Here is a 16,206-nt window from a genome sequence, read left to right as displayed (position 1 = left end):
ACTGTGAGTAAAAAAAATTACAAACGGCGATCAACTATAAAGATAAAAGAATGAAAGAAATTTAAAGTAAATGACTTTCCTCTTAAGTCGTCTACATTTGCAGACGATCTAAAAATATTTTCAAATTTCTTAACAGTTTTGCTTTCTCTAATATGAAGGATTTATGAGATTCTCTAGTACAATATTAATTAGGGTAGATAACCAGTCTAAACAAAAGCTCCTGATATTGAGTTGGCGACAAATCTTTCGTGGTTTTAAATAATATGTTCCGCAAAAGTCCAACTTTTTCAGGTTCACCACTAAAAATCAATTTCCTCGACCTAATGCTCGTTTTTGCAAAATTAATACGACGATGATAAATAGCAACGTGGTTTAATTTTTTAAAAGCTCGAATTTAAGTTTGTCTTTTCTTTTTTTCAAAGCCGTTAAAAGCTGTTTTAGAATTGGTTTGTTGTGGTTAAAACTTGATGCCATTAGTTGACAACAGAAATTAGCTTAAAATTTTCTTTGAAAGACTTAAAAATATGTTGATGATGATTCATAGACTGACCTTGGATGTTTTAAAAATTGATATGGTCATGTTTGGATTTTGTATTAGATGCTTATATTTGGCATTTTACAACTATACACGATTGTCGAACTAAAGTAGATTTGTTTGATCAGAAAAGCAACCTTTGAATTTTAAACGATGAATTAACTGATGGTTAAATGTTTGTACAACTTTGGTTTCTTTTTTACATATCTTGGCATTTTTTCTTTTTAATCTAATATGACAGCTATTTGTCTAAACATTGGTTTTTTGATTGACATACTTTATCTTAAGGGAAGAACTACGTCAAACTCCATCGAAAGATAATGTCCTCTGGATTACTATTTGATGTATAATCAATATCACTCTGAGAAAACTCTACAATAGATACTTTTTCTGCTCACGGACAAGATATTTATTAAAATTCATCTAAAATCAATTAAAAATCAAAACCGATTCAACTTAGGTTTTATTGTCGCATATTTAATTTACAACTATCAGCGATGTTTAATGTGTTTTTTTAAAAGAGTTTTTTAAATTCAAATGATGATTATTTTTGTAAATGTAAATTGTCGGAATAATTATGTACGACATTTCCACATCAACTGTCGGTTGTGGAAGACGGTACTTGCGCTTTTCTCATTTAAGCTGTCAGCTGTTTTAATATAATTCTGAGAAGTAAGAAATTAATTTTCTTTTATAATTATTATTCTTTTTTTTTTTTATGTGAATGAACCCTTGTAATTGATTGGCAATTAAGACAAATTAGTCTGATAAACTATTTTTAAACACATCACTCTTCCTAACGGCCCAATAATCGCTTGCGTTTATACGCTCTTAGTTGTTTATGCCAAATCAGAATATTAAAAAGTGGTAACTATGCACCTTTTTTCCTTTAACTAATGTTTAAGTAAGGAGATATACACGGGGATAGGCAATCCGTTAAATTATTCTAACTTTCGCCTCAAGGTAAATCAAATATCTTGCAAGATAATTACAATTAATATTCAATTCATGTTTTATGTTAAATATTATTTATAACTATTTTGCAGTTTTTTGGTTTACCTTGATAATCTACTGTCGTTATTCAAATGCTTTTTTTTTCGTTTACCAAAAATTGTCACTTTTTCTCTTGGTAAACATTTATTTTATGTAATAAATACGCACTCTATTTTTGTTTTTCAATTATGATCATACCAATGGCGGACTTTTGTTTTCAAAATTTTGAGTGGAATGCAAGTACCAATACAACCACTTGTTTATTTTGTTTAAAATATTTTTAAACTTTTTTATCTTAGTGAAGTATATTTGGCTTTGTCATCATTTGAGACAATCTATTATTTAAGTCGCGTGGTCGAGATTTGTACACACAAACTATTTAACTCAGTGGCATGCCTCGTTAACAAAAAACTGATTAAAGAAGAATAACAACGGAAGGCAAACAACCTTAAGAAGTAAAATCAACTGGTAGTCAGATCAATTCAATTCATTTTTTGTTTTTAAAGAAATATTTTAAGTGAGTATTATTATCGTCTTTGCTCAATTATAAAAACAAGATACAATAAAAACAAGATATTTCTACTGAATTATGCACGCCACCGCTGAAATGAAAAAAGCATTAATATACGCATTCTCACTGACCTTACTGACGCACAACTTGATAACCGGAATTCCGACAAAAGAGCGAAACGTCATTCAGAACACTTTATTGGATTTATTTGGACAGCATAACCGCCCAAGACCCGACGTGTTTTCTCATATAGGTAGAAATGCCACATCAGCTAAAAAGTACATGTTGAATTTGTATGAATACTCAGTAAATTCAGAACGTCATGAAACAGCAAACTTTACAATTAACTTAAAGAACATTTCAAATATTGTGGACGATGCGGATACAGTTGTTAGTTTTCTAAACAATGGTAAGTTGTTGCTTACATAGGAACTTAAAATCTGCAAATTTTTTTTAAAAAATTCCATCATGTCGTAGTTTTAAAAGATTAAAGATTTTTTATCTTTATAAGAATATTTAGAATTAGTCGAATAGGTAAAAGGTTTTGCGTTTGCATTATGTGTGTGTGTGTGTGTGTGTATATATATATATATATATATATATATATATATATATATATATATATATATATATATATATATATATATATATATATATATATATATATATTTAAATATAACAAAAATATCAAACAAAAAAAATCACTGTTTTGAATCGATTAGATATTGTTAATATATGCTTAGGCTGCTCTATACCAGCGAGTGCTATAGCGTTTGGAGCTGCTGCAGGAGGACTTATTGCTGCTGAAGGATTTGGTGGCGTAGGCGCTTATATATACACACACACACACACACACACACATATATATATATATATATATATATATATATATATATATATATATATATATATATATATATATATATATATACTTTAGTTTTAGATAAAATTTTGTTCAGTGCATAATCTAATTTACCAATTAAATTGTGCTACTTCCCAAGTGGCACAAATCAAAGCTCAAATACTTAGTTTAGAACAATCTAAAAGTCTTTCACTATCAGAAGGAATTTGGAAACGACGTTATAAGTAATTTGAATGGATTAATAATAATAAGAAACCCCCACAAAATGTTTAGAAAAAAGGTTAAAGGCAGACTCTTATTTGTAGTTGACGTTCTTCAATTTCTATCGTCAAAAAAACCCATAGTAATTTATTTTCAAATTTGTTCATAAGATTGATTTAAGTTTTGGGCTATTAAACAAAATAACTAGCAAAATAAATTTTTTGTTAAAAAAAGCTCGTTCCAAAGAAGAGTTTTGAAAACGGAGGTAATATTTAATTTGCTTTTTTTTTTTTTTTTTTTTTGTTACGTTGTTTTAATACGTTTGGACAAAAAAATGCCATATTTATTGCTAGAAAATAAAAATATAGTAAGGCGCTTCATTTTCTATTTGCTTTGCACTGTGACGTCATATATTGGTTGTACTAACTGTAGCTAAACGACTAACCGGAGCTAAAAGATGATTGGTATTCACAATTTTATAATTGTTAAATGAATTGACATCCATTTAAAACTCGTTAATTCTCACTAATGCTGTTCATGAGGCACTTTTTTAAATCGCAAATGACATTACAAGACAATTATATAGTTGACGAATGATGTAATCTTTAAACGGAGCATAATTTCAACATGCTTTTTGTCAAAAAAAAAAAAAAAGTTTGAGTTTCTCTTAAAATTTAGTTAAAATTGTTGGCTGGCACAGAATAATTTTTAATTTCTCGGACTAAATTAAAATTCCATTTCTGCTTTATTATTTGTTTTGTATTTTTTAGCATATGTTCCACGCCCTAACTCAACTGATGAGTCTGGGGAAATGTATTTTGATGTATCTTCAAACTACGTCATAGAAAAGACTCTAGCAACCGCACTCCAGATTTATCTAGATTCCGCCAAAAAAAACGTAACTAACGATAAACTAAAAATTTCTGTTTATAAGATTGTTGTTCCTAAAAAGAAGTATGTATTGCTAGCTTCAAAAGTTATTAATGCATCAGTTTCTCAATGGCATGAGTTTAATGTACTCGAAGCTTCTATGAGCTGGATTGAGTTTCCAGACACGAACAACGGAGTTTTAATTATTTGTGAAAGCCTTAAAAAAGAAACTATACCAATAGAAAACTGCGGAATTGTTGATTTTAAAGGCAGTGAGGAATATCGTCCTTTTCTTGTCTCTTTTTATCAATCTGGTAAAGAAGAAGAGTTTCCTGCGGAACGAATCCGTGATTTTGAATCAACCTCAAAGCTTCACGAACGTTTAAGACGTAGCATTCAAGACAGCATGTTTTTAAAAGCGGCCGAACACCATCCTGAAGCACGAAGTAAAACACGCTCAAACGACTCTGAGACAAACCAAATATCTCGCTGCAACAAGCATCCTTTATATATAGGATTTTTGGATTTAGGTTGGTCGGATTGGATTATAGCGCCTGATGGTTATCAAGCTAACTACTGCGGAGGAGATTGTAGTTTCCCATTAGATAACAACTCAAACGCTACTAATCATGCAATTATACAAACACTTGTACATATGATGTACCCAGAGAACATTCCGAAACCTTGCTGCGCGCCGAACAAGCTTAATACGCTGCAAGTTTTGTTCCTCGACGATCGCAATAACGTGGTGATGAAGCGATATTCGAACATGATAGTTCAACATTGCGGATGCCAGTAAGTGATGGAGCTAAAAAATTGCCGAACTTGAAGATGCTATTTTTCTTATTTCGGTATGTACACCTAACGATTCAATAATGAATTTTTCAAAAACGTCCATATTGCGTTGGAAATGGCCTTTTAAGCAGTAGTTCTCTATAACTGTCAGTTAAAATCAAGTATGGAAACTTGAATACATTTTACATGAGGCTTTTTGTTTAACCATTCTAAAATCAAGAATAACAGCAACAGTAAGAATGTAAATCAGAAGTCATTTTCAAAATGAAATCACGAAACAGTTTTTACTTTTTTAAGATTTCTAATTGTATTTATTCATAAAGCAACATTACATGCAAGATAAAAACATTGCACCAGTTTAATGTCTGTCTATTACATGCAAGATAAAAACATCGCACCAGTTTAATGTTTGTCTTTAGTTAAACTGATGTTAAAAAAGAATCCCTCTTAAAAGTTTGACAAGATTCAATTTGATTTGATTTTAAGTCTGAAATGCCAGTTTGATTTTAATATTATTTTATTTGGACAGTTTAATAACTTTATTTAAATGGACCAAAGACATTTTCAACATAAAACGCTTATTTTACAGTGGCTGCCGGCAATATTGTTGCTTTCACGGTAAATTTCTTAGCTTTTTAATCGCGAGAGAAAAATAACTGGAATACTATTAGATCATACTAAAATCATAAATGATAATAATATTACAATCTTAATATTAATATTAATATTACATGTTATAATCGTAATATTATTATCACTTATGATTTTAGTATGATTTTAGTAATAATTGTATTAAAATAGAAAATTTTCTCCTTTACATAACTTTGTTGAATGCTCATGCATGGTGTTCCTACACAAATGTTTAGTGCTTCTAAAATTCAAGAGCTCCATTAGAAAACTAAAATTAACTAAATTTTTTTAAAATAACTAATAACTACATAAGAAAACTAATTTTTTTCCACGAGAAAACTACACAACGGAAAAAAGAACACTTTTTTTTTTAACTTGATTTTAAATTTCAAGTAAATAACTTAATTTTGTCATTTTCTTTTCTTATTTTTAACTGTTTGCTACATTATTAAAAACTTTTACAAATATTATAGTAGCAAAACGTTTTACAATCAAAATGACTTTGCAATTAATTGTTATTTCTGGATAGAACGATTTTTCTGCTTACAGTCTGATCTCGTTTTCCATTTTTCTGTCTTACTTTTCATGTTTAGAAAATTACACAAAACTATATTATGCAGTATTTTGTACTCTATGAGTATCTTTTACACTATCTTCAGAATCATTATCAACTTCTCAGTGACACAAGTTGAGAAAAACAGAAAAAAATTCTTCAAAAGTGGAAGGCTTTTTTGTTTCTAGGCCTAAAATATACTCTACTCTTTTATCTAAAAGCAATATTATTTATCTAAGTGAATTCTTCTAATCTGTGTTTGTCGTAGGTTACAGAAAAAAGCCCTGCTTTATTGTGATTAACTTATAAAAGGTTTTTTAAACTAATAACAGGTTTTTATTTCATGTAAACAGCCTCTTCTTCATGTAAACAACCTTTATTTCATGTAAATAAGATCTCATTGAAAGATTTACTAGACAGGAAGAAACAGTATATACTATTTCTTTAAAAATTATTTTTTTCTTTTACGTTTCTTTCTTTCTCTAATATTATATGCTATTTCTTTATCTATAGCAAAAATTAGAAAAATTTTACCAAAAAAATTGTTTCGTTTATTTAAGTCTGTTTTATCCGCCTTTTTAAAAAGAGCTAATAATGCTAATGTTGGTTTAGATTGGCTAATTAAGGTCATAAGTTTGATCATTCTTTTATTTTGGAGCTACGAGTCTGATTTTTCAATAGATAGATAAACTTAAAGTTTAAGTAATCATGAAGTTTGATTGGTTTTCTATTTGCTAAGTGAATTACTGCACACTTTAGGTGCTGCCCAATCCAACAGGAGGTACTAAAAATCATCATGAAGATAATTTTAAAATATTGAATTTAATAAAAACTTGAAAACTTCTTTGTTTTTACTTTTGAATCGTTGAGCAGCATAAATTTCTAACTTTGGTATTAACGGTGTTTAATTAATTTATTAATTTGTAAATACTCATCCCCACTCATTATTTGTATACACTCACCTCCGTTTTTTTCGCTTCTTTAGAATTGTTTTCTAGTCAGATTATGGATTAATAATCTTGAGTGACATCGTAATAACTTTTTTTATCGACTCATATTTTGAAAAAACGAAACAAACATATGAACAAAAATATATATATATTTCCCTGCCTGAGGGGGTTTTCATGATGATCTCACAGGACAATGTTGAATGATTTTAGAGGGAGAGTCAATTACTTAGGGTTCCTCGCTTTCTGGGACCCTGCGTTGTCGGCATTTTTTTACGCACACTAAAAAATACAAAATAAAATAAAACGTGCGTGACAAATAAAATACACGAATAGCGAAAAACTTAATGACATTACAATAAATGGATAATCATACATATAAAACTTAAAAAATCCAGATGGAATTTGGGTAAATGCCTAGGTAAATAGCGCATAGATTTAACAAATAATAATAAAATGCATTATTGGAATAACAAACGGCGTTTTGAAATTGAAGTCTTAAAAATGGCATTCAAAATATTTCTGCCTTTCTTTTAAAACTGAGTTAGCCATTGTTAACCTGGCCGTTGTCGACGTGCCATTTAATTAAACTCATTAGATTGTTGATTTAAAACATTTTTTGATGTTTTTTTAAATTGCAGAAGTTTGTGAGGAGTTTGAAGTTTCATTGATTGCATTAATTGTAATTAAGTAACGAGCATCTTTGCAATTAAAAGCTGTTACGTAAGCTTATTTCATATTTTTTCCAGGGGGGAACTTGTTTCAACTACAAAGATCTTACTAAATTCCATTATGCTTTTCTAATAATTTTTTTTACTAAATTCCATTATGCTTTTCAGTAATTTTTTCATATTTAAAGCTTTTATTCGCCGGCTTTATATGATAGAAAATGAAGAATAATATGAATATTACCGTGAATGCTGCGCTTAGAACAGTATCCAGAGGGAGATTTGCTCGTAAAACAGTATTTTGAGGGAACTTTGCGTGCAAAACAGAATTCAAAAGGAACTTTGTGCGTAAAATAGTATTCAAAGGGAACTTTTCACGCTATCTCTTTTGCACTAATTTTAACGATTGATAGAAATTTGTTAGTAAAAATAGTTTATATAAGTTTTTGTTTAGTGGCCAATCACTAAAAACTGAGTTTAAATAATTTTTTTGTTTAGTGGCCGATCACTAAACGTGTGGCACTGTGTTTTGAGAATTTTACAAAAGTCCTGTTTTTATGCCTTTTACCTGACTTTCTATTCAATAAAATTACAAGTTAATACGGCCTTTAGCAGCATAAATTACAAGTATCTTTTTCAGCATTAGCTCACAATTCATGAGCCTTAATCTCTTGCATTTTATTAAATTCCACAGTTCTCATACATTTTATCAAGTTTCATATTTTCTTTGCAGATGGTGAAATCACAAAAGATGCCAAAACTGACATACACGCTCTACTTTGTCCAGTTCGGAACCTAAACAAATTCAAATCTATATCTTTGGCATAGAACTTCTATTATCATAGTATTTCAGTTTACCACAAGGTTTAATTCATTGTAATCTCAAAATAGTCATCTAATCAGGAAAAATCAAACAAGAGAAGAGAAAATGAATAATAAAAGTTTACAAATTCATGTTGCTGACAAAAATTTCATAAGTAACATACCTCAAAATTTAAGTAACATACCTCAAAATTTTGAAAATATGCAAAACTAGAAAATTTCTTTAAAAAGGTTTGTTAGTATAAAGATGTTTGTATAATTATAACAGCTTATAAATATTGTATGTATATACACTTTTTGTATGTATATATACATACAAAAAGTGTATATATACATACAAAATATAAATATATATATATATATATATATATATATATATATATATATATATATACACAAAATATTGTATATATATATATACAAAATATATGTGTATATGTATATACACATTCAAGAGAGAATGTAAGTTTATGCATACTTTGTATGTACGCAGCAATATCATGACGTGAACGGTTAATATTCTTTTGAACATGTGACAGTGAGACACCATGATTAGGTTTTTAAATTTGGCTATTTAGAAGAAATAAGAAACTTGACAGGATAAGAAATTATTTGGTAAAAATAAAACATTCAAATAACAATTGAAGACGAAAGATAATTTTTAGTGCAACTTTTTCGAAGGACATTTCACAACACTTTTAGTTCTGAATCTTAAATGCAACTCATCTGTCACCAAATATTTCATCAAATTCGTGTGAAAGCTGGACGTTATTAACTGACAGCTGGCCGAGATTTATTTTTGTTTTTCACCTAAATATGGCATCACAGTTATCATAGAGTTTAAAATAGTAATTATACATATTCTTTGCTAATTGCCAAATAAGAGCCTAATAAATAAACCATCAAAAAAGTAAATATTTTGTATTTTTATTACTTTTACAATCGGCAGAAATCTTTTTTTCCTACGCCATTATCATTTTTTTGAAGATTAATTTACTCACTAAAAGACTGTCTGGAATGATAATAACCCATGGGATTTTTGAAGTATTTCGAGAACCACTTAATTAATTTTCGTGATTTTTTTTATTGTTTTAAAGCTAATTTATTTCCCTTTCAAGTAATAACGTATTTTTAAAAATAGTTAATTGCAAACAAATAAAATGTATTTGTAAAAATAAGAAAATTCATTTAGGACGAGTGGCTTAAAAATAGTAATGCTACATTTAAGAAGAAATAAGAAATCCGAAAGCAAAAAAAAAGTATTAAGTTCAATGGAAAACGGTCAGTCGTATCATAAAATTGTGGAGTGAAGGTCGCGAGTTGGAAAGAAAGTTGAGAAAACGAGAAATAGGTCTGCCAATTTTAAAGCTTGATTAAAAAGTCATCTGTGGGATTATGCAAATCCAGAATACTATGTTTCGAATACCGAAAAAAAACAACAACTGGTGTCCCTAAATCAACAATTCGAGAAGTCAAAAAGTGATAAAAGTACAAGAAGCAGAAATTCCCTTGAAGACCCAAACAGCGATTCAGTGATGGCCATAAATGCGGTTGAAACCTGCTATAATTAAAAGCTTCAAAGAAATCAAAAGTGCATTACAATAGATGATGAAGCCTACTACAAGCTCGACTGTTCGACGCTCCAATGGCAGCAATCTTATAAAGTCTTGAAAGAAACAAAGATTAACGATTTGCTAAAATAAATTAAAACTGAAAGATTTGGGAAGAAACTAATTGTTCAATAAGCTATTTGAAAGAACATTTAAAATAGCTCCCTATGATCCCAAAGCATAATGGCCCGTCCATCTTCTGGCCTGATCTTGCATCTTACCATTACTCAAGAAGTGTAATAAAATGTCCAATTTAAAAATTTTGGGCTAGCATGAAACGTGACCTGCGTAAAAAGGGCTAAATTGTCATCAAACGATTCCTCCAAATTTGAGGTGTGTCACCACGGAATTTTACGAAAACTGTCGTTTAAAAGCTCATTCGAAGTTTCTGCATTAAATAGAGAAAATATTGCACCGAATTAAGAAAATATTGCACCAAATTGAGAAAGTATTGCACCAAATTGAGAAAATATTGTGATCAGCTCGAAGGTGACGTATTCTTAAAGTTTAACTACTTTATTTGGAGATAAATTCGCTTTACAGCAATAAAAAATGATCAAAATTGATAAAGTGGTTCTTGAAATATTTCAAAAATCACATGGGTCATTATCATTCCAGGCGGTCTTTAAGTTATTTACCTAATCCTTGTTCAATGATCCAATTATTCAAAGTTAAACTCGTATGCAACTTTTCCACGATGTCACAGCATGACAATTTGCTTAAAATCACCAGATTTGAGTGATTTTAGTTAAAAACTGTCTATATTAAATTCTTGAAATGAGATTATTTTTAAACGTTGTAAAGATTTAAAGCACTTTTAAGTTGCTAAAAACTTTAATCATCATAACATCACTTTTAATTTTAATTTAAGAACTTTATTTGCAATTGTTATGCTGTGATAATTTCGAATTGGTTTGTTGAGACCCAGAAAACCCGATTTATAATGTTCCTTGGTTGATTTTAATTTTCTTAAAAAATAGTTTTTTTTATTCTAGCTGTTCGAACAAGCTGACAAGTTCTCAAAGTTCGAATAGCTGTAAAAAAAACATAGCTGTAAAAAAAAAATAGGTGTAAAACACGTGTTTTCGGAGTTCGAACATGTTGACGTGTGCTAAAAAAATAGGTGTAAAACACGTGTTTTCAGAGTTCGAACATGTTGACGTGTGCTAAAAAAATAGGTGTAAAACACGTGTTTTCAGAGTTCGAACATGTTGACGTGTGCTAAAAATTTACTTTCACTCGTTCCATGTCTTTGTTTTACTTTTAACTACTAACCATTTTACGTCTCTTATTTTTGCCTATTTCAATACACTGAGTAATCAAAAATTGACTAACTGGACAAGCTTCATTAACTCTAGATGTATTTAGAAAATCAACTCTAAACATAAGCTCCCTGTAATGATACTATTTTAATACAACTTTCATAGATGACAATTGGGTTTCTAGAATAGTTTTAATAATAAAAAGAAACAAACAAAAAGAATAATTCTCTTTCCCATAAGGAAAACTTCACATACATACATACATACATACATACATACATACATACATACATACATACATACATACATACATATATACATACATACATACATACATACATACATACATACATACATACATACATACATACATACATACATACATACATACATACATACATACATACATACATACATACATACATACATACATACATACATACATACATACATACATACATACATACATACATACATACATACATACATACATACATACATACATACATACATACATACATACATACATACATACATACATACATACATACATACATACATACATACATACATACATACATACATACATACATACATACATACATACATACATACATACATACATACATACATACATACATACATGCATACATACATACATACATACATACATACATACATACATACATACATACATACATACATACATACATACATACATACATACATACATACATACATACATACATACATACATACATACATAAATACATACATACATACTGTATGTCGAAATAAAAGTAACATGCATACATACTGTATGTATGTATGTATGTATGTATGTATGTATGTATGTATGTATGTATGTATGTATGTATGTATGTATGTATGTATGTATGTATGTATGTATGTATGTATGTATGTATGTATGTATGTATGTATGTATGTATGTATGTATGTATGTATGTATGTATGTATGTATGTATGTATGTATGTATGTATGTATGTATGTATGTATGTATATGTACCAATAGTGTTATATGTTCACTGTAGTTATTGGCATTAATGTGAAAAAAGTTCACTATGATATTCCAACAAATTCCAGAGATATTAAATTTACGAATAATACAATTCGAACATGCATTTTTTGCAAAAACGGCTTTAAAAATGTAAGATAATGTAATCAGCCATAATTTCAAACACAATAAGTAGTTACAAGTTAAAATTTTCCCATGCATTTGAATGGCTATTGACAGTAAAACAGCAAAGTTTTATCCATAACAAGCAATAATGCTGTGTGCTGCTAGCTTGCAAGTCATTGAAAAAATTGTTAGTTGCGTAGTTACTTTTATTTCGACCTATCAACACAAACAGTTTACGATTAAAGCTGTTAAGTCAAAAAAACACTTGACATATGCGACGTATGACGTATGCGACGTATGACGTATGCGACAAAATTATTTATACTAATCATAAAATATGTTGTAGCAATATAACAAAAACCAAATTGATTTAAATAATTTTAATTGAAATTAAAAAAATGTTTATTGCAGCATCTATTAGTAATATTAGCTACAGTATTTGAAAAATTAAATCTTGTTTTTGAAAATATTTGAAAAAATGAAAATTATTTAAAAATTGAGATATTAGGAAACGTCAAAAGTATTCATACCTCTCAAAGGTATGAATACTTTTGTATTTAGTATATTCGAGTTTTTTTGTTTTATTTGCTAATTAATATTTAGTCTGAAGTCCTTTGATATCGATTACTGCTTGCAAGCGACGAGGAATACTATCAATTAAGTTTTGTAAATAGTTTGGAGGAATATTATGCCAAGCTACCTCCAAAACTAAAAAGAAGTTTTGTTTGTTGATACTGTGCTCATCCCTATTAACTTTGTCATCCAAATAATTTCACAAATTTTCAATTAGATAGATATCTGGACTTTGCGCAGGCCAGTCCAACAATTCTATTTCATTTTTTTCGAAATATTTTTTGGCGATCAAACTGGTATGTTTCGGATCACTGTCTTCTTGGAAGGCAAATTGATCTGTTAATCCTAATTTATTGACGGAGGGTATAAGGTTGTTTCGCAAAATATTTACATATCCAGCTCTTGTTAATTTTTCTTCAATTTGAACTAAGTTACTAACTCCGTTATAACAGAAATGGCCCCAAACAAGTATATAATTACCTCCGTGTTTGATGACTGCTTTTACAGTTTTTTTGTCTAAGGGTTTTCCTTTTCTTTTCCATACATTTAGTTGTTTTTTTTGGAATTCTTTAGTTCGAATTTACTTTCATCAGGCCATACAACTGATTTCCAGAAATCTACTGGCTTTGAAAAGTACTTTTTTGCAAAGGCATGGCGTTTAGTTTTATTTTTTCTCGAAATAAAAGGTTTTTTTGTGACATGGGATTCATAAAACCCTGCAGAGCGAAGTCTACATTGTATTGTTCGTTTAGAAATGTTCACGTTTAGTTTCTATTTAATAGCTCTGGCAGAAGTAACAGGTTCTCGCTTTACTTCTCTTACAATAAACTTATCTTCTCGAGATGTTGTTTTTGGTGGACGGCCTGAACGTACTTTATTTTGCACACATTCAGTTTTTTTATATTTTTGTATTATTAATTGTACCATTGCCTTGCTTTTATTATAATTTTCAGCACTTTTTCTATACCCAAAGCCTCTTTCATGATGATCATCAATCATTTGCCAGTAAAAACAATCAAAAAAAAAAATTACAGCACTAAATAATTCAATAGGTATGAATAATTTTGTCGCATACTGTAGGTTTACTGTAAAATAATAAACAAGAGTAATGCCAAAATTCACTTAAAAGATATTGACACAATTCCATTTGTAGTCAATACGCCCTTTAAACCACGATAGACTCTGTCGCTAACACCATGCAGAAATAGAACTCTTTGCAGATTGGGTGGCCTTGAAAAAAGAAATCCCCACGAACCATTTTTTGCTCGAGTTTTTTACTTTTTGTATGTGTCATAATTAGTTTCTTCGTCAACAGCCACGCAACCATTAAGGCCGCCAAGAATACTCACATGCAGAAAATTAACGTGCTCTAAGCGTTGATTCGACTACTCACAACAGTCTCTTTAGTAAATTGTTCTGTGCATTTTATGTGACAGCAAGTTTTATTCATAAACTCAGTTACCAGCTTTTCTTCATTTTCATCTATGTTGCATGAACTTCCGCTATCATCATTACAAGCACCATACCAAAATAAAAGCCTGGAAGAGTCACTGTCAATTGGTGGAATAACTGCTGCTGATAAAGGCACTTGAACTTGGATGGCATCAAATTCTCCCTTGCCATTGTCATTATCAGTATCATTGTTGCTGTTGTCATTATCATCTTCACAAAAGTAGTCAATCACAGCATCTCGAAGATCTTTGGTTATGCTTAATCCGACTGATTTCAACTTCTTTTCAATTTCTTTAAGTCTTGACATTATAGCATCATTAGCTAAGAAAATACAGTAGTACATGATGTCAAACAAGGTTATTAGCTCAATTTGGCAATGAGAATTATGATAACAATTCTATAATGTAACCTTGAGCTTGTTCGTACGCAAATTTTCATGGGGTATTCAGGATACCTTTGAGTAAAAAGTAACAACAGCATGGATAAAAATAATGCAAAATACTACCCCAACACTGTCTCAAAACAGCAAGGCATCAAGGCAGTCATATTCCTATGACATACGTAAAGGGAAGTATAAGAAAACGGAGTATAAGAAAAGTAAGTATAAGAAAGGGTAGTATAAGAAAAGGAAGTATAAGAAAAGGAAATATAAGAAAAACGTACTAAAAGTGGGGGGATTTTAGGATTTCACAAAAGACGAGTTTTTTTTTTTTTTTCAATAGTATAATGTGTAGTGAACATTAGCGAAAGTGAAAATTAACAAAAAATCAAATAAGTAAGAATGGTAACATGCGTACAACATCATAACCCACTTATGTTACTTTTTCTCCCAGCCGGTCAAATATGAAGGTATATGGAGAATATGGTTGAGATTGAGGGTGTGGGAATTTGGATTAGGTAAGGGCAAGGTCCGAGGACTAATTTGGTAAGGAGTGTGCAAGGTTTAATTGTTAAAGGGTGAAGGTTGTATTTTCCGTCTTCAGTATATAGTGTCTCTTCTTCTTTTTCTTTATTTGAAACGGTCAAAGCTTCTGTTTACTTTTTTTTAATCAATATTTCTTACAAAACGTCTTGTTCATCCAAAAACTCTTCAATCTCTAAAACTCCCTGTCTCTAAAAACTCTTCTGAAAACATTCTTAAAAACCCTCTTTTTAATTTTCTGTAAAACTCCGTCTTCCTCCGTAAAACTCCGTCTTCTCTTCCTCTCTCAAAAGTTTTATTTTTTTGAGCTTTTTACAGTTTTTGCTTTTGTTTGCGATATTCATCAATTTTTTATGACAGGTTAAGTCTCCGGAGAGTAAATTTTTTCTTAGTTGTTGTTCCTTATTAGCGCTTTATCATTTATATAGCAGGTTGATGAGTCGTCGTGTTTATATCTTTTCCGATCGTTATTTTTAACTTAATTCTCCCTCCTCACAATATTTATAAGTATTAGTATATATATATATACAATATATATAACCTAATCTCAAAAGAGTGAGACCAACCATTTCCGTTATCATGTGAGAAAAAAACCAACCCTATTCTAAAAACAGATATTTAAGGCTACAGAAAGAATTATATAACACAGAAAAATCTTAACTATGAACAACTTTGATTTAAACAATAATAATTGTTAAGTTTTTCTTCATGAAATACGAGAAGTTTCGTGTAAATACGCACGTTTTTGTTTTATAAGATTAACCCCATGACAATCAGGCGCCAACTACGAATTATTGTTATCGTGAAAAATATACAAGTTAAATGCTTCCATCCCAAAAAACTTCTGCGTTAAAACTA

General features: G+C 29.6%; 1 protein-coding gene and 1 long non-coding RNA gene across 3 annotated transcripts; one reads left to right on the top strand and one right to left on the bottom strand.

Annotated features, from left to right (window-relative positions):
- The first annotated feature begins 914 nt into the window (after window positions 1–914).
- LOC145188891 (bone morphogenetic protein 5-like) lies at window positions 915–5,126 on the top strand. The gene is made up of 3 exons (XM_080065396.2): window positions 915–1,207; window positions 1,828–2,448; window positions 3,873–5,126. The coding sequence occupies exons 2-3, from the start codon at window positions 2,118–2,120 to the stop codon at window positions 4,769–4,771; spliced, it is 1,230 nt and encodes a 409-aa protein (XP_079921522.2). The 5' UTR covers window positions 915–1,207; window positions 1,828–2,117; the 3' UTR covers window positions 4,772–5,126.
- Window positions 5,127–8,117: 2,991 nt separating this feature from the next.
- On the bottom strand, window positions 8,118–9,198 carry LOC149888796 (uncharacterized). 2 transcript variants are annotated; one of them, XR_016452484.1, is made up of 2 exons: window positions 8,866–9,198; window positions 8,118–8,360 (listed from the first exon to the last, which is right to left on the bottom strand). It is a non-coding gene; the product is annotated as an uncharacterized LOC149888796 (long non-coding RNA). The 2 variants fall into 2 exon arrangements; XR_016452485.1 differs by lacking the exon at window positions 8,866–9,198 and adding an exon at window positions 8,573–8,671.
- Between the last annotated feature and the right edge of the window lie 7,008 nt (window positions 9,199–16,206).

Source organism: Hydra viridissima, unplaced genomic scaffold, assembly GCF_058129835.1.
Source record: "Hydra viridissima isolate aposymbiotic clone 2 unplaced genomic scaffold, HvirCarnegie_v1 scaffold_5, whole genome shotgun sequence".
In the NCBI taxonomy this organism is placed as follows: Eukaryota; Metazoa; Cnidaria; class Hydrozoa; order Anthoathecata; family Hydridae; genus Hydra; species Hydra viridissima.
The sequence above is the reverse complement of the archived record's forward strand: the minus strand, read 5'-3'. Positions and strand labels throughout refer to the sequence as shown.

What these genes read in the sequence shown, in the direction of transcription:
- LOC145188891 (XM_080065396.2), top strand. Translation starts at nt 2,118, where the DNA reads ATGCACGCCACCGCTGAAATGAAAAAAGCATTAATATACGCATTCTCA. An exon ending in TGTTAGTTTTCTAAACAATG is followed by an intron (nt 2,449 to 3,872) that starts GTAAGTTGTTGC and finishes TGTATTTTTTAG; the next exon opens with CATATGTTCCACGCCCTAAC.